Raw genomic sequence first — 22,379 nt, forward strand, 5'->3', positions numbered from 1 at the left:
ATGACAGGAGTCTATCCTGGCTGTCTTCTGAGATGCTCTACCAGCAGCTGACTGAGACAGATATATGTCCAACAGCAAAGCATTGGACAGAGATTAGGGCTCCTATGGAAGAGTTGGGGGAAGGATTGAAAGAGCTGAACGGGATTGCAACCCCATAGGAAGACCAACAATATCACTTACCTGGACCTTTGGGAGCTCCCAGAGACTGAGCCACCAACCAAAGAGCATACACAGGCTGAGCCAACGCCCCCTAAGCACATATGTAGCAGCAGACTGCCTTGTCGGGCTTCAGTGGTAGAGGATGTACTCAATCCTATAGAGAATTGTTGCCCCAAGATGGGGATTTACCTGGGAGCAACCTCTCAGAGGTGAAGAAGGGTAGAGGGAATGAGGGAAAGAACTCTGCAAGGGAAGCCTGCAGGGAGGAATCATTTGGGATGTAAATAAATAAAATAATAAATTTTAAAATTTTGAAAATAAAAATAAAAGACATGATAAAATATGTGCATCAAATTGTTAGTTTAAAAAAAAAAAAAGCTAGTCAGAGAATGAGTCAAAGATTATGGCCTAGGCATTTATTAATAAATACTTTGTCTTAGAGTTGTCATTTTGTAAGCAGGACTAGCAAAAGAAAAACAGATTATTAATTTTTTTTTTATAAATGGCATCTACCATTGGGCATAGAATTCAAGTTTAGTAAAGTCCTGAGGGACAGGCAGTACAGTTATATTGTCATTAAATGTCAGGCAAAAACTTAGAAATCCAAACTTGCACAGAGCAAACAAGGTACCAAGTGGCTGAAGAGGTAGCACCCCAAATGAAAATGAACTCAGGAGGCCAGGTGTGGCTGCTGCAGAGGAAGAGATGGGGAAAATGGCACTTTTAAAAACAGCCTGCTGACTAGAAAAAAAAAAAAAAAAAAAAAAAAAAAAAAAAANGGGTGNTTTTAANAAGCCCAAATTGTCTCCGCTCCAAACTTTGTCTCTGTAACTCCTTCCATGGGTGTTTTGTTCCCAATTCTAAGAAGGGACAGTGTTCACACTTTGGTCTTCGTTCTTCTTCAGTTTCGGGTGTTTTGCAAATTGTCTCTTATATCTCGGGTATACTAAGTTTATGGGCTAATATCCACTTATCAGTGAGTACATATCATTTGAGTTCTTTTGTGATTGTGTTACCTCACTCAGGATGATGCCCTCCAGGTCCATCCATTTGCCTAGGAATTTCATAAATTAGCTGTCTCTTGTGAGACTAGGCCAGGGCCTAGCAAACACATAAGTGGATGCTCACAGTCAGCTATTGGATGGATCACCCAGCCCCCAATGGAGGAGCTAGATAAAGTATCCAAGGAGCTAAAGAGATCTGTAACCCTGTAGGTGCAACAACATTATGAACTAACCAGTACCCCGGAGCTCTTGTCTCTAGCTGCATATGTATCAAAAGATGGCCTAGTCNGCCATCACTGGAAAGAGAGGCCCATTGGACATGCAAACTTTATATGCCCCAGTACAGGGGAATGGCAGGGCCAAAAAGTGGGAATGGGTGGGTAGAGGAGTGGGGCCGCGGGGGGTTTATGGGGACTTTTGGGATAGCATTGGAAATGTAATTGAGAAAAATACCTAATAAAAAAATTTTTTTTAAAAAGCCCCAATTGTGTAGAAAGAGAAACTATAGACAAACACTTCCCAAAGCAGTCAGGTGGGAAGATAAGAGGCCAGAGCTGAGGGGGCTCCTTCTGGCTAAAGGGAGCAGAGAGGGGTGTAGGGGGCGGAGGGAGGACTCTCAGTGATGCATGGAAGGCAAAAAGGCCTCTCCTGGAATACAAAGTGACAGAGGCAGGTGAGTGACAGCTAAAGGTCTGAGTTAAGAGAAGAGAGACTGAGAAAAGGCAAGAAAAAATCCAAAGCAACAAAACTTCTGACCAGGTAAGAAATGTTTCAGGTTATCTTTTAATGTTAAAAAGGAAGGAGACTTAATGTAGAAAAATTATTAATCAATAAAAAAATAAATTAAATTAGTAAAATTAAAGGGAATAAGATAAGTAAGATGAAAAATTCAGTAACAGCTTTTGGTTGTCATATAATGCCATCTTAGAGGGCTTAAAGATAGACACAAAAGCAGAAGAGTAAAATGGCTTCATTGAGAATGAAATAAGGTTAAAGCCTACTGCACTACCATGTAATAAAAATCATGAAAGTCAAGCAAAAGTTGTTAAAAAAAAAAAAGCCAACTTTAATTTATCCTGTTAATGTATAACAAATGCCAGCAAATGTTGGACAACCACAAAATTATAAAGAATTTAAATGGCATCGCACAAAAAGACTAGATTTTTAAAATGATAAGGATGCAACTTTAATTTTTGAAAAAAAAAAATCTCTACTGGTTTTAAGAAAAACCAAAATGCTAAATGTTTTCATTGTGGCAAGCAAGATCATTTGAAAAGAGATTATGGACAGGCATTCCTAAAAACAATGGTTTTTCTAGAGAAAATCCAAAAAGAAGGCCACCCTTCTGGGATACACAGAAGGTGTGACAAAGGCCGACACTGGACTAGTGAATGTAGATCAACAAGAGACAAACAAGGTAACCCCTTGTCAAGAAATGCCCCCAAAGAGGTCCCAATATCAAATTCAAATTTTCCATCTCAGGTCAACAGTGGAGAAACTGGTCCACAGAACAATTAACACTACATTAATAGCCCAGATGTCAAAACCAGAGCAGATTCAATAGATAAAACAGAGAACTCAAGAGAGAACAAAGGCTTAATAAAGGAGCAGATATAAGAAACACATGTTTAATAAATAAAAAGATGTAAAAAATCTCACAGAGAAAGATAAAAATGTTGTGTTATGGGAGAGAATATGCTTTTCTTTTCACAGAAAAACTGTGGATTCCATCCAAATTAATAAAAATCAAATTTAACAGGGGAAGACCCCTGAAGATCTTTCCTAGCACTAGATAGGTGAGAGAGAAGGATAGAGAAAATGAGGGGGAGAGGGATCTAGGTCTAACCTTTCTAATTTGTTTTCTCTCCAATCCAAGACCATTACCATTTGTTACCAACCCCTTAAGTAACAACAGATATTCATCACTCTTAGAACAACCCCGAAAGCATCCATGCTGCCTCTTAGGAATGGGGTGTTAAAATTGCTTCCTGCTGATCTGGGCATCGTTTTTTCATTTGGAGCCCAAAGAAAATTGGGAAAATGGTCAAGCCTTAAGGTAGGTGTAGAGCCAGGCAGTGGTGGTACACACCTTTAATCCCAGCACTTAGGAGGCAGAGGCAGGCAGATTTCTGAGTTCAAGGCCAGCATGGTCTACAGAGTGAGTTCCAGGAGAGCCAGGACTACACAGAGAAACCTTGTCGTAAGAAAGAGAGGGGGGTATATAGAGATATACTATAGATAGAATAAATAGTCTTCAAAAACTTCAGAGATCTATGGAATATGATATTTAAAAATGTTATATTAATTAAAGGTTTTTTTTTTCATCTTGTGCTGAAACAGAACATGTCTAATAAATTAAGACAATACCGGGAAGCCAGGGAGGGTATAGACTGATTGTATCATTATTTCTCAATTTTTTATGGTCATTTTGGTAGTTCATAATCAATACTGTACAATAAACCATCTAAAAAAGACAAAAAAAAAAAAGGTTTTTTTGACAAGGAGGCAAATCTGCTCCTGGCAGCACCCTAATTCCACCACAAAGAAGATGATAAGCACCAAAGAACCTCCTAACGGAATTTCCTTCAAATGTGACAAGGTAGCCAGTGGGCAAGAAAATGCCCTTGGCACAATTGCAGACAGAATACTTTCCAAACTGGGCAAATAAAACATAGGGAAGTCAACTGCTAAGCTTTTTAAGGACAAGGTAGGCAAGTCCTTTATAATTCCTTCTTCACAAATGTCTGTCATATTCTGGGCCAGAAGGCTAAGGATGGATGTTCCAACTTTATAGAGACAGTTTGTGGGTGCCTGTCTCTGTCATTTCAATAGTTTTGGAAGCTGCTTGCTCTGCACTTCCTGCATACTCAAGTACTATTTATTCCTTTTCAGGTCTCTGATGGGGTTGAAGACTAGACAGTCTTACAAGTAAGCTTAAATGGTTAGGAGTTAGAAAAATGTTTTAAGGTCTATATAAGTTATGATAGAAAATTATTTAAATACAGAACTCTAATTCACCGAGATAGATAATAGCATACTTTTTCCAAAGCTGCTAAATACAAATGAACTAGCATTGTAAATGTAATTCTTTCCTGATGGTTTTTATAATTTCTAATATTGAATATAATTTATTGATGTAAAAGAAAGAGACTTTTATTGTACTAAAACGGGGAAATGTAGAGAGAATCTCGTATAAACATACCTGTTAATAAGAAAAAAGTCAATGGCCAATAAGCATGGCAGGAAATAGGAGGTGGGGCACTGGCAGGAAGAGAGAGAATTCTGGGAAATAGTAAGAGATAAAAGAGAGACATGGGGAGAACTGAGAAAGACAAGACTGAAGACATACCAAGGAGATGGACTGAGGAAACAGACATAAACCAGCAGGTAGATGAACTCAAGAAGACAAGAAGGAAGAATCCTGGACTGAAGGAGAGATAACTAACCAAATGGTAGATATAGAATAGTTTAAATGGTTAATTAAGTTAAGAGCTAGTCAGGGAATGAATGAAAGCTTATGACCTAGTCATTTATTAATAAATATTTAGTCTCAGAGTCATCATTCCAGGAGCAGAACTTGGAAGGAAAAATGGATTTAGAAAATATATTTATAAGATTTGCTACCTGGTGTGAGTCCCTAATCAGAAGAAGCCAAAAAGCAATGAAAAGAAGTGAAGAAGTGGGGCTGAGGTTCATGAGCTCCTCAACTAAGCTGGGGATACCATCTCTTGGGAGCTACAATGCATCTGCTGAAGAGGCTTCCTCACGGAGCTGTGTGGCTCCTATGTCTCAGGATGCCCTTCACGTAGGATACTGTCTCACCTCAGAGCTGTGTGGGTCCTGAGCTTCCAAGTCCCAAGATACCTTTCCATCCAAGCAGGAAGGCCAACAGAGAGACCCATAACTGGTCAAAGTGCTGAAAATAAGTGTTGGTGTAGTGTTTAGTCCTAAATGGAACATCTATATCACTTTTTGCAAGAGTCAAGAAACATCATAGAAAACCAGAGGTTAGAACGTAAAAATTAAGGCATGAGGAGGTATGTTGTAAAAGGATGTCTTCTGAACACAACATGGCCAATCTATTCATGAACCCACGGCATCTATGGTTAACTGTGCAGGACCTGCTGAGGATTAGGCCTGTCAGCATTTCATCATTGATTGTGTAGGCAATCATGAACCTCTGCTTAGGCAGTTAGTGTTTGTTGGCCTTCCTGACTGGAATGGAACTCAGAAGCCCAGAAACCACACAGTTCTGAGGGAAGACGGTATCTCAGTGGAAGAGCATCCTGAGACATGGGAGCCCAGGAACCACAAGGCTTCTGAGAGGAAGCATCCTCAGCAGAGGCCTTGCAGCTCCCAGAGGAGGGTATCCCTAGCTGAGCTCAGAGGCTCAGGAGCCTCAGCCCTGCTCCACTTCTTCCCTTCTCTTACTGCTTCTTGGCTTCTGATGAGAGAGTTGCACCAGGCAGCAAATCTCATGAAAGAGATTTATTGGGAGGGTCCAGGGTATGGAGGGACAAATCCAGGAGTAGCTGCCTCTGCTCCTAGGAGATGACAGCAGGGAACTGAGCAGACAATGCCTTTATATAATGTCTTGAGAGCAGAGATTTCCAGGGTGAGGATTAGTGAGATTTCAAGTCCTGAGTTTGGGGAGCTCAGGGATTGGTGGGTTTTCCTGTTCAGACTTTCATCTAAAATTAGCATAATCTGGAAAGAGTTCTATTGAGGGGCTGTATATGACCATTGTAACAGTTACAAAGGCTGGAAATTTTATGACAGGGAGGTCTGAGGAATGTCTGGCTGCTGGAGCTCTTAGGCTGAGGCCTGGGCACTTTCCTGCCTTGAACTTTACAAAGTTTACAAAGTATACAAAGTTTACAAAGGGAGTCCACATAGGGAAAGCTTTCCCAGACTCTTGAGTGGCACGAATAGCCAACAGTGGTTGCTATGTGGAGTTGTGTTGGTTAGTTTTTTTCAATTCAACACAAACATAGGTATACTTGAGAAAAGGCAATCTTAATGGAGAAAATACCTACATAACATTGGCCTATAGGCAAAGTCTATGGCATTTCTTTTGTTTAATGATTGGTGTGGGAGGGCCCAACTAACTATTGGTGGTGCCAGCCATGGACAGGGAGTCCTGGATTATATAAGAAAGCAGGCTGAGCAAAGCTCATAAGTGACATCTCTCTATGGCTTCTGGTCCAGTTTCTGCCTTGAGGTCCTGCCCTGAGTTCCCTTTTAAATCCTTATTGCTGAAGACACTGCACACTTAAAACATGGGACTTAAAATGATTAATTAAAGCTGTTTCTAAACTGAAAAGCCCTTTATCCTGAGGTCTAGCTTTCATAGTTCCAGTAAGTATTATGCAGGCTATCAAAGGAATGAAACAGTCAACAGTCATACCTGGATGTGACATTTATGAACCATAACAATGATCAGCAAAGCAAGATATCCATAAAGGTGCAGTAGAGGCACTTATGTGTTGGTAGTAACCAACTGATGTCTAATTGGACTAACAACCCACTCAACAGGAAGGAAAACATGTACTAGGATCCTAGCCAACTTCCTGGGGCTAGTAAGGTCACATATCTTAGATCTACTACTGCCTTTTTGCTAGGTCAGTATAATTCCTTAATACATTATAAATATTAACCTAATATCCACAGATCATTGTAGCTATCACTTATCATCAAAGAAGATTTTATTTACAACAAATAAGAGACAATTCCAGAAAGCTGCAGCTGGACATACAGCAAAGATCAGCAAATTGTGGGTATTCTAGCCCCAACCAATATATCTACATTGTCACAGTAAATGTTAATTGGGGTGGGGGAATCCTAACACACCTTAGATCATTTAGTTCCCAAATAAAAGACACAAAACTTTTATATTTATCACAAGCCTTAAAAGCATTAGAGCTAGACAGATGTCAACCCTCTACGCTATTTTGTCTCCTTCTCTGTCAATAATCCTGAGATATCACTTGTTATGTTCTGTCTGGGCTGCTCCTACTCCAACAGGCCATCCCTCATGACCATGACCTCACATCTACCCACCCCATGGTGCCTTCTTCCTTATTCCTCCTCTCTCTTCCTTGTGGTCTTTACCTCAGACCCCTCACCTGGGTGGTCTGGCTCTTAGCTGGAGAAATCTCAGCTACCTGTGAGCTAAGTGTATATAAGCACATAAGTAGAGTTAAACCAAGGGATGGAGTTATTGCATACAGCTGAACTGGAAGCAGGGCTACTACATACAATAAGGAGACAGGGTTTATATTATATGAATGGATCAAGGAGAAGGATTTATCTGATCTTGTTAGGGATAGCTTTTGTACGGAAGCAGTCTTCAGGTCATAAATATCTGGCTGAAGAAAGCTTAGATGGCCATTTTCTGCACACTCAGTTGATATCCACATTTGAACGAGAGGAAGGCTTTGCCATGTTGCTGAGACTCTCCCTCCATAGGGATGAGGGGGGGGGGGGTCCTGCCTATTCAATAGGTCCTGAAAATGTCCATGCCTATGTCAACATATATTCACTTCAGAACTTTGCTAAGTGTTTTCTGAGAGCAAAAAGAAGAGCTGTTCCAAAGATAGCCAAAGTTGTACCTCCTACTGCAGCTGTACTTGGTAATGGGAAAGAGTCACCCAGGTTGTACTGGTTTTAAAGGCATGAAGGGGTCATGAAGAGCATCTGAGGCTTGGTACTGTGAGATGCCATGGAAGGCCACTGATGAAGGTGCAGCCTCAGTTGCAGTTGATGACGCAAAGGAGTTGAGGCTTGGCAACGTGAAGAGCGCCTATGAGAGGCTATTGGTGAAGCCTAGATGCAGCTGAAGACCTCTGTGTGATTACCAAGAACAGCAGCGACAATGGAATGGATCAACCAGAGCTTAGAGTGCTTAAGAGGGCACAGCTGAAGAAGTGATGCCAGCTTTTTGGAGAAAGGAGATGATTATGTGTGGATCCCAGGCATTGAAACATTGAAACAGTGGAGTTGCCTTGGAGACCCCAAGATGTTTGAGATGCCAGAGCCATGAGCAATCTGCTGAGAAAAGCTGCTAACAGGGAGTAGAAACAGCCCAGGAGAAAGAAGTTTGTTGCAGTCAACAAAGATGAAAAAGGAGTTGGAGATCTGAAGACCACTTTGACATCAAACATGGAGATGCAGAGTTTGGACTCTGTCCAGCTAGTTTCCTGTCTTGCTTTGAGGATTACAGTTAAGTGATTGTGATGAATCTCAGAAGAGGCCTTGAACTTTGGCCTTTTAACATTGTTGAGACTGGTATGGGGACTTTGCAAGTTGGACTAAATGTATTTTGCATTATAGTATGTTTAGGTATGGCCCTCATGTGTTGTTTGAACAAGCCTATGGGGGCCAGGGAGTGGAATGTGATGGTTTGTATATACTTGGCCTAGGAAGGGGCACTATTAGGACGTATGGCCTTGTTGGAATAGATGTGTCACTGTGGGTGTGGGCTTAAGACCTTCATCCTAGCTGCCTGGAAGTCAGTATTCTGCTAGCAGCCTTCAGATGAAGATGTAGAACTCTCTGCTCTGCCTGCATCATGCCTGCCTAGATGCTGCCCTGTTCCCACCTTGATGATAACAGACTGAACCTCTGAACCTGTAAGCCAACCCAATTAAATGTTGTCCTTTTAAGACTTGCCTTGGTCATGGTGTTTGTTCACAGCAGTTAAAACCCTAACTAAGACATAAGCTATCAGTTTGAGGGTGGTGGGACATGAAAGAGCTGTAGGGAAGAAAGGGAAGAAGGAAGTGATGTAATTATATTTTAGTCTAAAAGGTATTAAGCTTAAAGAAGAGGGTTGACAGAAGAATTATGATAAAGGTATTTGTATATTTATGTATGTTTTATATGTAATATGTTTCTGTAAGTATAAGAAATTATGAAAGAATAAAAGGTTTAGAATCTAGACTTAAAAACAACAACAACAACAATTGATCCTGGACTACAACTCTGCTGCTTTACATAGACTTCAAGGTTTTATTGTTGTGATTCGTTTGTTTGGAGAAAAGGTTTCATGTAGCCCAAGCTGTCCTTGAACTTTCTAACTTGCTATTTAGCTAAGAATGGCCTGAAACTGCTTTACCCCCTAAATGCTGGGATTACACGTGTGATGCCACAGGTAACTTCTGTCACTTTCTCCTCACATACCACACTGAATCAAGGTTCCTGTCTGCCTTCTCCCTAAGCTGCATTTCCCCTGAAGGCTGGAACCTGCTCTCATCCCTGTCTGCCTCACAGAAGGACACCTGGTTTGTTTCAGTCACCTTGGCAGCCCAAGTTCTGTGAAGGAATTCCAGGGTGGAATTAGGGTAAGCTGACCTCACACTGGGGGCATTAGCCCAAACATTCCACTGCTCTAGTCACTGGGTTGTTAGATAAGTATTTCTGTCTTGGGTAGGAAAAAGAACTGATAATGTTAGAGTGATGCACAAGGTTTGGAGTTCTTCTATGTTTTTATTTTGGTTTTTATTGGGATGCCTACTTCATGTCTGCCTGCCTTATGCAGATGAGCTTTATACTGTTGAGAAAACAGCAGACTTATCAGGTAGCTTCAACGATAGCCTTTCTTATTTAGGGGGTGGAGAGCTAAAGTCTTTTTTTTTTTCAGGGAAATAAAAAGAAGTTAATTACATTTCACTGCTACAACTTTTCTTTTCAAGGGAGTAGACAGTTAGAAGCTTCTAAATCTTCTATGGGACAGCCCAGAGGCTTACTTGCAATACTTCAACCAACAGAAGTAATAATCCCAGCACGTAAGTCTTTGCATAACTTATTGAAGTGAGGATCAGAACCAGATGTGTGGTGGTGGTGGTGGTGTGTGTGGTGTAGTGTATATATGTGGTGTATTTTGTGTGTGTGGTATACATATGTATATATGTGGTACATATGTGTTTGTGTGGTGTGTATATGAGGTGTATTGTGTTTGTGTGGTAATGTGTGGTAGAGTGTGTATGTATGAATATGCCTTGAGTATTTGTTAGTAGTGAAGTCCATAGAAGAATTAGACGGGCATTTGGTAGGAAATTAAATACTCTAAGCCTCAGTGTACTATGTGCCTCTCATTAAAGGCTGCTGGTTTTTTCCACTTCCTTTCTCTTTAATTTATGTGCATAGCCACCTTGGGCCTTTCCTGTGTCTATGAATGACTTCAGTTGTAATTCCCTGTACATGTCTTGAAAGTTGGTCAAGCTCATGGTCAAGATACTGATGCTTTGCAAATATACTGTATTACTTATAATTACTTGTACTTTCTGAGCTTAATGCTTCAGATCAGGATTCACTATGCAGCTTGTGCCTCCAACATACAACCCTCTCGTGTCAGCCTCCAGGCTACTAGAACTATAGACATGTGCCATTTTTCTCCTATGCTGTGGTTTTTAATTTAAGAAGAAAATAACATGGCATTTTGCTCACTGGCAGAACAGAAGTGTAAGGTCCTAACTTCCATCCTTAGCTCAGGGGTAGGTTGACAAAAAAAATTATTTTTTTAAATTTAAGTTTCTATTTATTTTTTGAAATTGTCATATGTGTATACACCGTATCCTGCTGCTCATACTCACTCCCCTCTCTCTGGCTCTCCCTCAGCACAGTACCCTTGTCACACCTCCCTCTAAGATTTCTGTCTTCCTTTTATATTTTTAATTATTTTTAACCCTCTAAGTCTAGTTAGTGCTCACTGGTGTAGAGTCACCCATGAAGGCATTGGGAACCTGCCAGGGAACAGAATTGTAAAAAAAAAAAAAAAAAAAAAAAGCTTTACACCCCCTAATAAACATCAACTTCCAGTAAAATCCTTAGTTGGTATGGGACCTTGGAAGCCCTTTTTCCTCCATATTAGATGTATGTATGATTGATTGTATGCAGGTAATCACGGCTGCTATGAGTTTATGTGTGCAACAACCATGTCATGTCGAGAGGATAACATTTCACAACATGCCTCCCATCTTCAGCCTTTCTTCTACTCTTCCTCCATGGTGGTCCCTAAACCTTAAAGCGTGGGTAAAGGGTTAATGGCAAGTATACATCTATACCCAAGCACCTGTAGGCATCTCTTCTTACCACTTTGAACAGTAATGTGTACTATAGGCATAAATTTTTTGCAACCTACTTTTAATAATGGTTCAACCTGTCCTCTGGCCCACAACCCAACAGAGGTAGTAAAAAAAAAAAGTAATTAGAATATGGAGGAAGTAGACCTGTTCAGCAGTAGTTCTTTAGAGGCCAGGGGCAGCGGGGGTGGCAAACTCAATCTTCTTTGGCAGCAGTTCATTCCTATAGCAAACATCAAATAAGATTCAGCTGCTGCAGACCAGACCTCTAGGCAGGCAGACACCAGGCATGAACCAGCAACTGTAGTTCAAGCCTGAAGAAACCACCAGGCTCACCAACTGGCCTAAGGCAAGGCCACGGAGGCTGCAAGCTGCTACAGGAACCTCACAAGCAGTTCTTGGGCAAGTTTCTCTCAATGACAGTGTTATCACAAGTTGAACTCAACAACACTATGTAAGACAAACTGATACATGCCTGTTTTTAGCAAAGAATAACAAGGTGGAGCAAGCCAAACCAAGGCTCAGTGCTCATCTCCCACTGTCTGTGGGATCATATTGATATTCCTTCCTCCTGGGTCTTTTCATTTGTTTGCTATATCCAAACATCCTTTCACCTGTGTCTGCTTCAAGAGAACAATCTTTCATGTGTTTGCTATAGCAAGATATACTTTTAACAGTGTGCCCCAGCAAAACTTCATTAGACATAAGTAACTTTCCAGAGAACTAGAAGTTTCCACTTCAGTGTACTGCGATGATAAGCTTATTTGTCCCAAGTTGAGAGCAGCACAAATATATTATATAAACATAGGTGCAGGACTGGAGAGATGGCTCGGTAATTAAGGGTGCTAGCTGTTTTTCATCTATGTCTGAGGAAAAGCCATTACTGATGGCTTTACTGGTCCTGGCCCTCTTTGTGATAGAGTACAACAGCTTTCAACTCTGTCTTTCCATGCCCTTATCCTGGAAGGGAGGTCCTCAGCTCCTGAGTCTGCAAAACTAAGGTGTTATGTTTTTGAAATCCCAGTCATAAAATAAAGCACCAGATATAAAGAGAAGACAATGATTTAGCAAACTAACTTAAATGTCTGCTAGATACTGGGATGGATTTACTAACATTTATTATCTTAGTTATCTGGATACTCTGTTGATTTCTTTGTCTATTATAGCTCCACTCTCCCAACTCTGTCTTAAACCACTGTCTTCTCTTTGTTCCCCTCCAATGGCCTTCTAGCTAGACCAACTGTGAAGCCATCAGAATTCCATAAAAATAAAGGTGAGTCAAAGGAACTGGTAGTACAAGTGGGATCCAAGGCTAATACAATGTGAGACTCTAGAGAACACCAGTGAGTATGACCACTAGTCTAGAGGCCACCCTAGCAAAAAAGTAGATAAAACCAATCCTTTTGAATAGTTGGATTTGTGATGGTGCCATCTGATCCTCACTAGGGAGTAGCAGAGAGGCTGTAAACCATAAAGCATAGACTGAGTTAGAATCCCAACTTTCTTTCTTTCAATGCAGAATATGAAACCAGTCCTCCCAGTCTTGGTGTTGACTTTCTGGGAGCTTCTTCTCTCTTGATTTTTCTGCTTAGAGTTTTCCCAAGACTGCCTGCTGCAGAGTCCTTTTTAAACAAAAGCCAGCTTTCTACTTTGCTGTTCTTCCAACCTTAGAACTTCCTAAATGCTAAAGGTTTGCTAAATGCCTGTCAAGAGTAGATTCCTCACTCAGCATTCTTGTCTTATATAGTTAGATTTATATTTTTTTTACTTTTTGAGAATTTCCTACATGAGTACTGTATTTACATCCCTCTCCTCTCCAATTCCTGCCATATTCCACTACAACTCCTTAGAAAATTTATTTCTTCTTTAATTATTAATGTTAACACACACATACACATGTATGGGTACAAAAATGAGTGTGAGCATGCATGCATGTGCACACGCACATACACACACACACACACCTTAATGGATCCATTTAGTGATGCTCATATGATCTGTCTAAGGTTAACAACTTGAGATTGGATAGCCATTGAGGGGACTGGTTCCTAGAGAAATCAGATTTTGCTTATATCTACAGTCAATGATTGCCTGCAGCTTTTCATCTATGGGTTGGGATTTGTGAAATTTCTCCATTCTAGGTTGTTATGTAACTAGGATTGTCATTATGCAAGTATTGTTTAGATGACCATATTGTTAAGACTTCTTGGATGTATCTTGCTTGTCATGGCTAGAAGACACTATATCCCAGAAACATCCTGGTTCTTTGGCTCTTACTATTCTTATGCCCCATCTTCTGAGATATTATCTGAGTCTTGTGTGTACTTGTGTTATAGATGTGCCATTTCTGATTGTTTTCCCCATAGTCACTTAGTCTTTGTATTTTAACCAGTCATGGATCTCAGTAATAGTCATCTCCTGCAAAAAATAAGCTTTCTTAGATGAGGGGTGAGAATTATGATTGGACTCAGCTATCTTGTTTTGCAATATGCCTGGGATTTGGTTGAATGAGGTATTTAGGGGATGTTGATATGGAAATAAGACAATGAAAAAAATATAATGCTCATCTCAAAGGGAATAAAAGATAGTTTATTCTGGAACCAAATATGAGTATCCATCTCCTAAAAACATAGACTCAGGTTTCCTCAAATTCCATGTTCCAATGTGGTAACAGTTTCATGAACTTTTTATAGTCATAGGACAAAGATAATAAAGATACTTTTCAAATGTATTGGTAGAAATATCAGGAAGCAGGTTTACAGTGAACTGTGTAAATCTCAGCTACAGGCCTCAGATGTTATCCTTTGCCCTTTTCTTCATGGAAACTAAGGTTCTGTCTATCTACACATTTCAAAGATCTACCAAAGGCTCAAAGATCTACCTAATGATCAGAAAGGTGTTAGATCACACCAGAGGAAGGTAATAAATGGCTATTGAAGGCATAAAGATAGTCCAAGATAATTTGACTCTGGACTTGCAGCATTCAAACTTCTCTACATCATGAAAATTGATAATTTGACTCTAGACCTGCAGCACTCAAACTTCTCCACATCATTAAAGTTATCAATCGGCATGTGTGCATGACTCCAGTCTTTTTCCCCCTCATGCAGCCGACTCTGCAGGTCTGTGTGGAGCTGTGGTTGTAGGTCTCTGATCCACAGGATGTGGTTCATGAAAATTGTCAAGAATAAGGTCTGCTTTAAAAGATACCAAGTGAGATTTAGAAGGTAGCGAGAGGGTAAAACTGACTACTGTGCACGGAAATGATTGGTGATCCAGGACAAGAATAAGTATAACACACCCAAATACAGGATGATAGTTTGTGTAACTAACAGAGATATAATCTTCCAGACTATATATGCCTTGATATAGGGGAATATGATCATCTGTGCAGCTTCCAAATACTGTATGAAAGTTGGCCTGACAAATTATGCTTCAACCTAGTCCACTGGCTTGCTGCTGGCCCACAGGCTTCTAAATAGGAGGAAGATGAAGATGATGGAGGAAGATGAAGATGCATATAAGAAACAGTTCTCTCAGTACATCAAGAACAACATAACTCCAGACACGGAGATGTACAAGAAAGTTCATGCTTTATAGATCTTGTCATGCATGGACAAGATCTATAAAGGCCAAATGGAGGTGAATGGAGATAAGTACAATGTGGAAAGCATTGATGGTCAGCCTGGTGCCTTGACTTACTATTTGGATGCAGGTATTGCCCAAACTACAACTGGCAATAAAGTTTTAGGCCCCTGAAGGAAGGTGTGGATGGAGGCTTGTCTATTCCTTATAGAACCAAACAATTCCCTGACTACTCTGAAAGCAAGGAATTCAATGCAGAAATACATTGGAAGCACATCATGGGTCAGAATGTGGCAGACTACATGTGCTAGCTAATGGAGAAAGATGAAGATGCATATAAGAAACAGTTCTCTCAGTACATCAAGAACAACATAACTCTAGACATGGAGATGTATAAGAAAGTTCATACTGCTATCTCAGAGAATCCAGTCTATGTGAAGAAGCCCAAAAGAGATGTAAAGAAAAAGAACTGAAATCATCCCAAAATGTCTCTTGCCCAGAAGTAAGACTGGGTTGCTCAAAAGAAGGCAAGCTTCCTCAGAGCTCAGGAACAGGCTGCTGAAAGCTAAAGCAATTTTCTATGAAGATGTTTTCCATAAAGACAATAAATATATTGATCAAACAAAAAAAAAGTGTTCAGTCAATCAGCCTTTGTCATCTCAGCTTCTTTCTTTTAAAAAAAAAGCTTTTATTTTTATTTTCACAAGCAAAACTAAGGCATGATAAGAAGCCTGTATAGTCAAGTAGTTTGAATAATTTCAGTTGGCTCAAGGGCTGTTCCGAGTTTTTCCAGTGCTAGGCCCTGGAGTGATAAGGGCAGCTGCACAGTAGTCATCTACAGTCTAAAGACAGTTACTCACTGGATTGGGTTGTTTTGTTTGCACATAAAGATGAGCTTTCCCATCTTTAGAAGTTAACTAATCCTGTTCTGGTGGAGTATGCAGGATCAGGAAGACCCTCAAATGTCAAAGTATCAAAGTACATAAATAATACAGTGAATAGATCCATCAGTCCCAAATGCACTGCTAATCTTAAAGCATAGCTATGATTGCGTTGCTTGTTCATACCACTACCAAAGCATGAAGCTTTGCTTAGAATCAGGATGTGAGAAGGCTTCGCTTCTCATTTTTTGGCACAAACCTGTTTTTCAGTTAGTGCTAGTGGTTTGCTGAAGCATGGGCTTCAGCTCTCAGCTGTAGGTTCTATAGCTAGAGGAAGGAAGTAGTTCTCCACCAGAGCTGCTTGGAGTCATGAACACTATCTTGGAGCTCTTGGCTGTTGTTTATATGGGAAGATGTGTTACTCACTCATAATAAGAGAAACGTGTTGAAGCATCACAGTGATAGAGTTTTTCAGCTATAAGGTTGAAAGTGGGCAGGATGTTTAAGAACTGTAATTATGTGTGCTCCTGAAGTTTGTCCCTAGGGACTCATACATGTGGAACCACATGCTCTACCACTGAACAATGTCCTCAACCTTATTATTACTTCTTTAAGATAGGGCCAGTGTGTTGGGGAACAAATCAAAGAGACATCTGCTCCCCACTCTTTCTCTCATGGACTGTGGAATTCCCCTAGAGTTTTAGGGACTCTGACTCAGTTCACATTAATATTTATACTTTGGTTCTGTGAATATTTCAGGCATAACTAGGTCATAAAAAAGTGGAGATGTTAATAAAGATATTTTAATATAGGCTAAGGATAAAGAGAGGAGCTCAGAAGGAAGTAAGATGTTCCAAAGTGTGGTACAGATACCTCAAGGAGAGTTGTTGCTCACTGATTCTTACAACAGTCAGATGTAGGGTTTTGGTAGCATTGGAAATTACTATCTTATCACTAAGGGATTTCTGAGGGAGACCTCACAGTATTACAAATGAGAAGGCTACAAGGTTACAGGAAGGTAGCAAATCTTTACTATGAACCAAGCTTTCCAGACCTTCAGATGAATAAGAGCCCTTCTGAAGGTCATATACATTCAGGTTGTAAGCCAAGGTCATTGCTATTTTAACATGAAATATGTATATATGAAAGAATGTTGATGCTGTATTGGTGGCCTTTAAAACAAGTGCTAATTTTACTGGATTTCTTACTTCTCTGCTGGCCATAGGCTTATTAAGAAGCCAGGTGAGGCCTTCCTTTCCATTTCATGTCCCATAATTTCTTTGTCTTCCTATTATGGCTCAGTAGGGTCCCACTCACTAAATTGCCCAAGCTGGTCTTGAACTTAAAACCCTTTTGCCTTAACCTCCTAAACTGTACTACCAGGGCTGAGAGTATTGTCAAAATATTGTTTGTAAGTTGGTAATGACTGTAGCTTATAAAGCAGATGATTCTTAGAAAGATAAAGACAGGGCTCATGAGAAGACTCTGCAGAGATGAGATGCTTCCTGCCAAACCTGAAACCCTGAGAAAGATCCCTTGGACCCACATGGTGGAAGAAAAGAATGAGCTCCATTAAACTGAACTCTGACTTCCAGATGCATTCCACAAAATACAAAAAAAAAAAAAACCCACATACATATACACAAGGAAATAATTATATGAAATAAAAATATGGCTTTAAGGTATAAAAACAATTCAACAGATTTTTTGAGGAGGGAGAAGTGAGGAGATACATTCAAGAAGGAGGGGCTCACAGCTAAAAATGTAGAAGACCTTAAAAAGGAAACACAAAAATCCCTTAAAGAATTACAGGAAAACACAATCTAACAGGTCAAGGAAATGAACAAAACCATCCAGGATCTAAAAATGGAAGTAGAAACAATAAAGGAATCACAAAGGGAGACAACCCTAGAGTTAGAAAACCTAGGAAAGAGATCAGGAGTCATAGATGCAAGCATCGCCAACAGAATACAAGAGACAGAAAAGAGAATCTCAGGGGCAGAAGACACCATAGAACACATTGACACAACAGTCAAAGAAAAGGCAAACGGCAAAAAGCTCCTAACCCAAAGCATCCAGGAAATCTGGGACACAATGAGAAGACCAAACCTAAGGATAATAGGTATAGAAGAGAGCTAAGATTCCCAACTCAAAGGGCCAGTAAATATCTTCAACAAAATTATAGAAGAAAACTTTCCTAACCTAAAGAAAGAGATGCACATGAACATAGAAGTAGCCTACAGAACTCCAGATAAACTGGACCAGAAAAGAAATTCCTCCTATCACATAATTAAAACACCAAATGCACTAAACAAAGACAGGATATTAAGCAATAAGGGGAAAGGGTCAAGTAACATATAAAGGCAGACCTATCAGAATTACACCAGACTTCTCAACAGAGACTATGAAAGCCAGAAGATCCTGGACAGATGTTATACAGATCCTAAGAGAACACAAATGCCAGCCCAGGCCACTATACCCAGCAAATCACTCATTTACCATAGATGGAGAAACCAAGATTTCCCATGACAAAAACAAATTTACATGCTATCTTTCCACAAATCTAGCCCTACAAAAGATAATAGATGGAAAACACCAACACAAGAAGGGAAACTACACCCTAGAAAAGGCAAGAAAACAAAATTCTTTCAACAAACCCAAAAGAAAATGACCACACAAACATAAAAATAACATCAACAATAACAGGGGGCAACAATCACTATTCCTTAATATCTTTTAACATCAATGGACTCAACTCCCCAATTAAAAAGACATAGACTACCATACTGAATAGCTAAACAGGACCCAGCATTTTGCTGCATACAAGAAACGCACCTCAGTGTCAAAGACAAACACTACCTCAAAAGAAAGTGCTGGAAAACAATTCTCCAAGCAAATGATCCCAAGAAACAAGCGGAAATAGCCATTCTAATATCGGATAGAATCGACTTCCAACCAAAAGTCATCAAAAAAGATAAGCAAGAACAATTAATACTCATCAAAGGAAAAATCTACCAAGAAGATCTCCCAATTCTAAACATCTATGCTCCAAATGCAAGTGCACCCACATTCATAAAAGAAACCCTACTGAAAATAAAAGCACACATTGCATTTCACACAATAATTCTAGGGGACTTCAACACCCCACTCTCAGCAATTGGCAGATCAGGGAAACACAAACTAAAGAGAAACACAGTGAAACTAACAGAAATTTTGGACCAAATGGATATAAAAGATACCTATAGAACATTTCACCCTAATTCAAAAGAATATACCTTTTTCTCAGGACCTCAGGTACCTTCCCAAAAATTGACCATATAATCCATCACAAATCAGACCTCAAATGAAAGCTCACAGCTAAAGTTCTTAGCTAGTTATAAAAATGGGAGAGTGGTCTCTGTGGGTTGTCACTGAAGTCCTTTTTCTAACAAATGCTTTGATTTTTTAATAAGATTGAAATGATCCCATGCATCCTACCAGATCACTATGGATTAAGAGTGGTCTTCAATAGCAACAAAAGCAACAGAAAGCCCACATACATATGGAATTTGATCAATGCTCTACTCAATGATAACTTGGTCAAGGAAGAAATAAAGAAAGAAATTAAAGACTTTTTAGAATTTAATGAAAATGAAGACACATCATACCAAAACATATAGGACACAATAAAAACAGTGGTAAGAGGAAAACACATAGCCCTAAGTGCCTCCAAAAAGAAAGTGGAGAGAACTTGTACTGGCAGCTTGATAGCACACCTGAAAGCTCTAGAAAAAAGGGAGCAAATACACCCAAGAGAAGATGGCAGGAAATAATCAAACTCAGGGCTAAAACTAACCAAAGAGGAACAAAAAGAACTATATGAAGAATCAACCAAACCAGGAGCTGGTTCTTTGAGAAAATCAAGAATATAGATAAACCCTTAGCCAGACTAACCAAAGGGCACAGAGACAGTATCCAAATTAATAAAATCAGATACAAAGAGGGAGATAAAACAACAGAAACCGAGGAAATCCAAAAAAAATCATCAGATCCTACTACAAAGGCTTATACTCAACAAAACTGGAAAATCTGGATGAAATGGACAATTTTCTAGGCAGTTACCAGGTACCAAAGTCAAATCAGGATCAGATAAACAATATAAACAGTCTTATATCCCCTACAAAAATAGAAACAGTCATTAATAATCTACCAATGAAAAAAAAGCCCAGCACCAGATGGGTTTAATGCAGAATTCTATTTGACCTTCAAAGAAGACCTAATACAAATGCTCCTCAAACTATTCCACAAAATAGAAACAGAAGGTACTCTACCCAACTCATTCTATGAAACCACAATTACTGTGATACCTCAACCACACAAAGACCCAACAAAGAATGAGAATTTCATACCAATATCCCTTATGAATATAGATGCAAAAATACTCAATAAAATTCTTGCAAACCGAGTCCAAGAAAACACCAAAATGATCAACCATCATGATCAAGTAGGCTACTTTCCAGGGATACAGGGATGGCTCAATATATGGAAATCCATCAACATGATCCACTATATAAACAAACTCAAGGAAAAAAAAAAACCACATGATCATTTCATTAGATGCTGAGAACAAATTTAACAATCCAGCACCCCTTCAGGATAAAAGTCTTGGAAAGATAAGGAATTCAAGATCCATACCTAAACATAGTAAGCACAATATATGGCAAAACAGTAGCTAACATCAAACTAAATGGAGAGAAACTTGAAGCAATCCTACTAAAAACAGGGACTAGACAAGGCTGCCCACTGTCTCCCTATCTTTCAATATAGTACTCGAAGTCCTAGCCAGAGGAATTATACAACAAAAAGAGGTCAAAGAAACGCAAATTGGAAGGAAGAAGTCAAAATATCACTATTTGCAGATGATATGATCATATCATTATCTGACCCCAAAAATTCCACAAGAGAACTCCTAAACCTAATAAACAACTTCACCAAAATACCTAGATATAAAATTAACTCAAATCAGTGGTCTTCCTCTACTCAAAGGATAAACAGGCTGAGAAAGAAATTAGGGAAACAACACCCTTCACAATAGTCACAAATAATATAAAATACCTTGATGTGACTGTAACTACGCAAGTCAAAGATCTATATGACAAGAACTTCAACTCTCTGAAGAAAGAAATCAAAGAAGATCTCAGAAGATGGAAAGATCTTCCATGCTCATGGATTGGTAGGATCAATATAGTAAAAATGGCTATCTTGCCAAAAGCAATCTACAGATTCAATGCAATCCCCATCAAAATTCCAACTCAATACTTCATAGAGTTAGAAAGGGCAATTTGCAAATTCATTTGGAATAACAAAAAACCTAGGATAACGAAAACTATTATCAAAATAAAAGAACTTCTGGAGGAATCACCATACCAGACCTAAAGCTGTACTACAGAGCAATTGTGATTAAAAACTGCATGGTACTGGTATAGCAACAGACAAGTAAACCAATGGAATAGAATTAAAGATGCATAAAGAACCCACACACCTAAGGTCACTTGATTTTTGACAAGGGAGCTAAAACAATCCAGTGGAAAAAAGACTGCATTTTCTTTTTTTTTTTTTTTTTTTTTTTTTTTTATTATGGTTGCTGGGATTTGAACTCTGGACCTTCGGAAGAGCAGTCGGGTGCTCTTACCCACTGAGCCATCTCACCAGCCCCCAAGACTGCATTTTCAACAAATGGTGCTGGCACAACTGGTGGTTATCATGTAGAGGAATGCGAATTGATCCATTCTTATCTCTTTGTACTAAGGTCAAATCTAAATGGATTAAGGAACTCCACATAAAACCAGAGACACTGAAACTTATAGAGGAGAAAGTGGGGAAAGGTCTCGAAGATATGGGTACAGGGGGAAATTTTCTGAATAGAACAGCAATGGCTTGTGCTGTAAGATCGAGAATCAACAAATGGGACCTCATAAAATTGCAAAGCTTCTATAAGACAAAAGACATTGTCAATAAGACAAATAGGCCACCAACAGATTGGGAAAGGATCTTTACCTATCCTAAATCAGATAGGGGACTAATCAGATAGGGGACTTTATATATATAATATATATAAAGAACTCAAGAAGGTAGACTCCAGAAAATCAAATAACCCCATTAAAAAATGGGGCTCAGAGCTGAACAAAGAATTCTCACCTGAGGAATACCGAATTGCTGAGAAGCACCTGAAAAAATGTTCAACATCCTTAATCATCAGGGAAATGCAAATCAAAACAACCCTGAGGTTCCACCTTACACCAGCCAGAATGGCTAATATCAAAAATTCAGGTGACAGCAGATGCTGGCGAGGATTTGGAGAGAGAGGAATACTCCTCCATTGTTGGTGGGATTGCAAGCTTGTACAACCACTCTGGAAATCAGTCTGGTGGTTCCTCAGAATTTGGGCATATTACTACCGGAGGATCCAGCAATACTTCTTTTGGGCATATATCCAGAAGATGTTCAACTATGTTCATAGAAGCCTTATTTATAATAGCCAGAAGCTGGAAAGAACCCAGATGCCCCTCAACAGAGGAATGGATACAGAAAGTGTGGTACATTTACACAATGGAGTACTACTCAGATATTAAAAAGAATGAATTTATGAAACTCCTAGGCAAATGGATGGACCTGTAGGGCATCATCCT

General features: G+C 39.5%; 1 protein-coding gene and 1 pseudogene across 1 annotated transcript in view; both read left to right on the forward strand.

Moving 5' to 3' along the window:
* Positions 1 to 9,585: 9,585 nt before the first annotated feature.
* Positions 9,586 to 22,379, forward strand: part of C7H19orf18 (chromosome 7 C19orf18 homolog) — a 24,777-nt gene continuing 11,983 nt past the window's right edge. The window contains exons 1-3 of the mRNA XM_021165993.1: positions 9,586 to 9,741; positions 9,857 to 9,949; positions 12,477 to 12,518. Coding sequence (XP_021021652.1) covers positions 9,621 to 9,741; positions 9,857 to 9,949; positions 12,477 to 12,518 — 256 coding nt within the window. The 5' untranslated portion in view covers positions 9,586 to 9,620. The remainder of the gene's footprint in view (positions 9,742 to 9,856; positions 9,950 to 12,476; positions 12,519 to 22,379) is intronic.
* Positions 14,396 to 15,399, forward strand: LOC110297246 (annotated as a pseudogene).

Source organism: Mus caroli, chromosome 7 (genome assembly GCF_900094665.2).
Source record: "Mus caroli chromosome 7, CAROLI_EIJ_v1.1, whole genome shotgun sequence".
Lineage (NCBI taxonomy): Eukaryota > Metazoa > Chordata > Mammalia > Rodentia > Muridae > Mus > Mus caroli.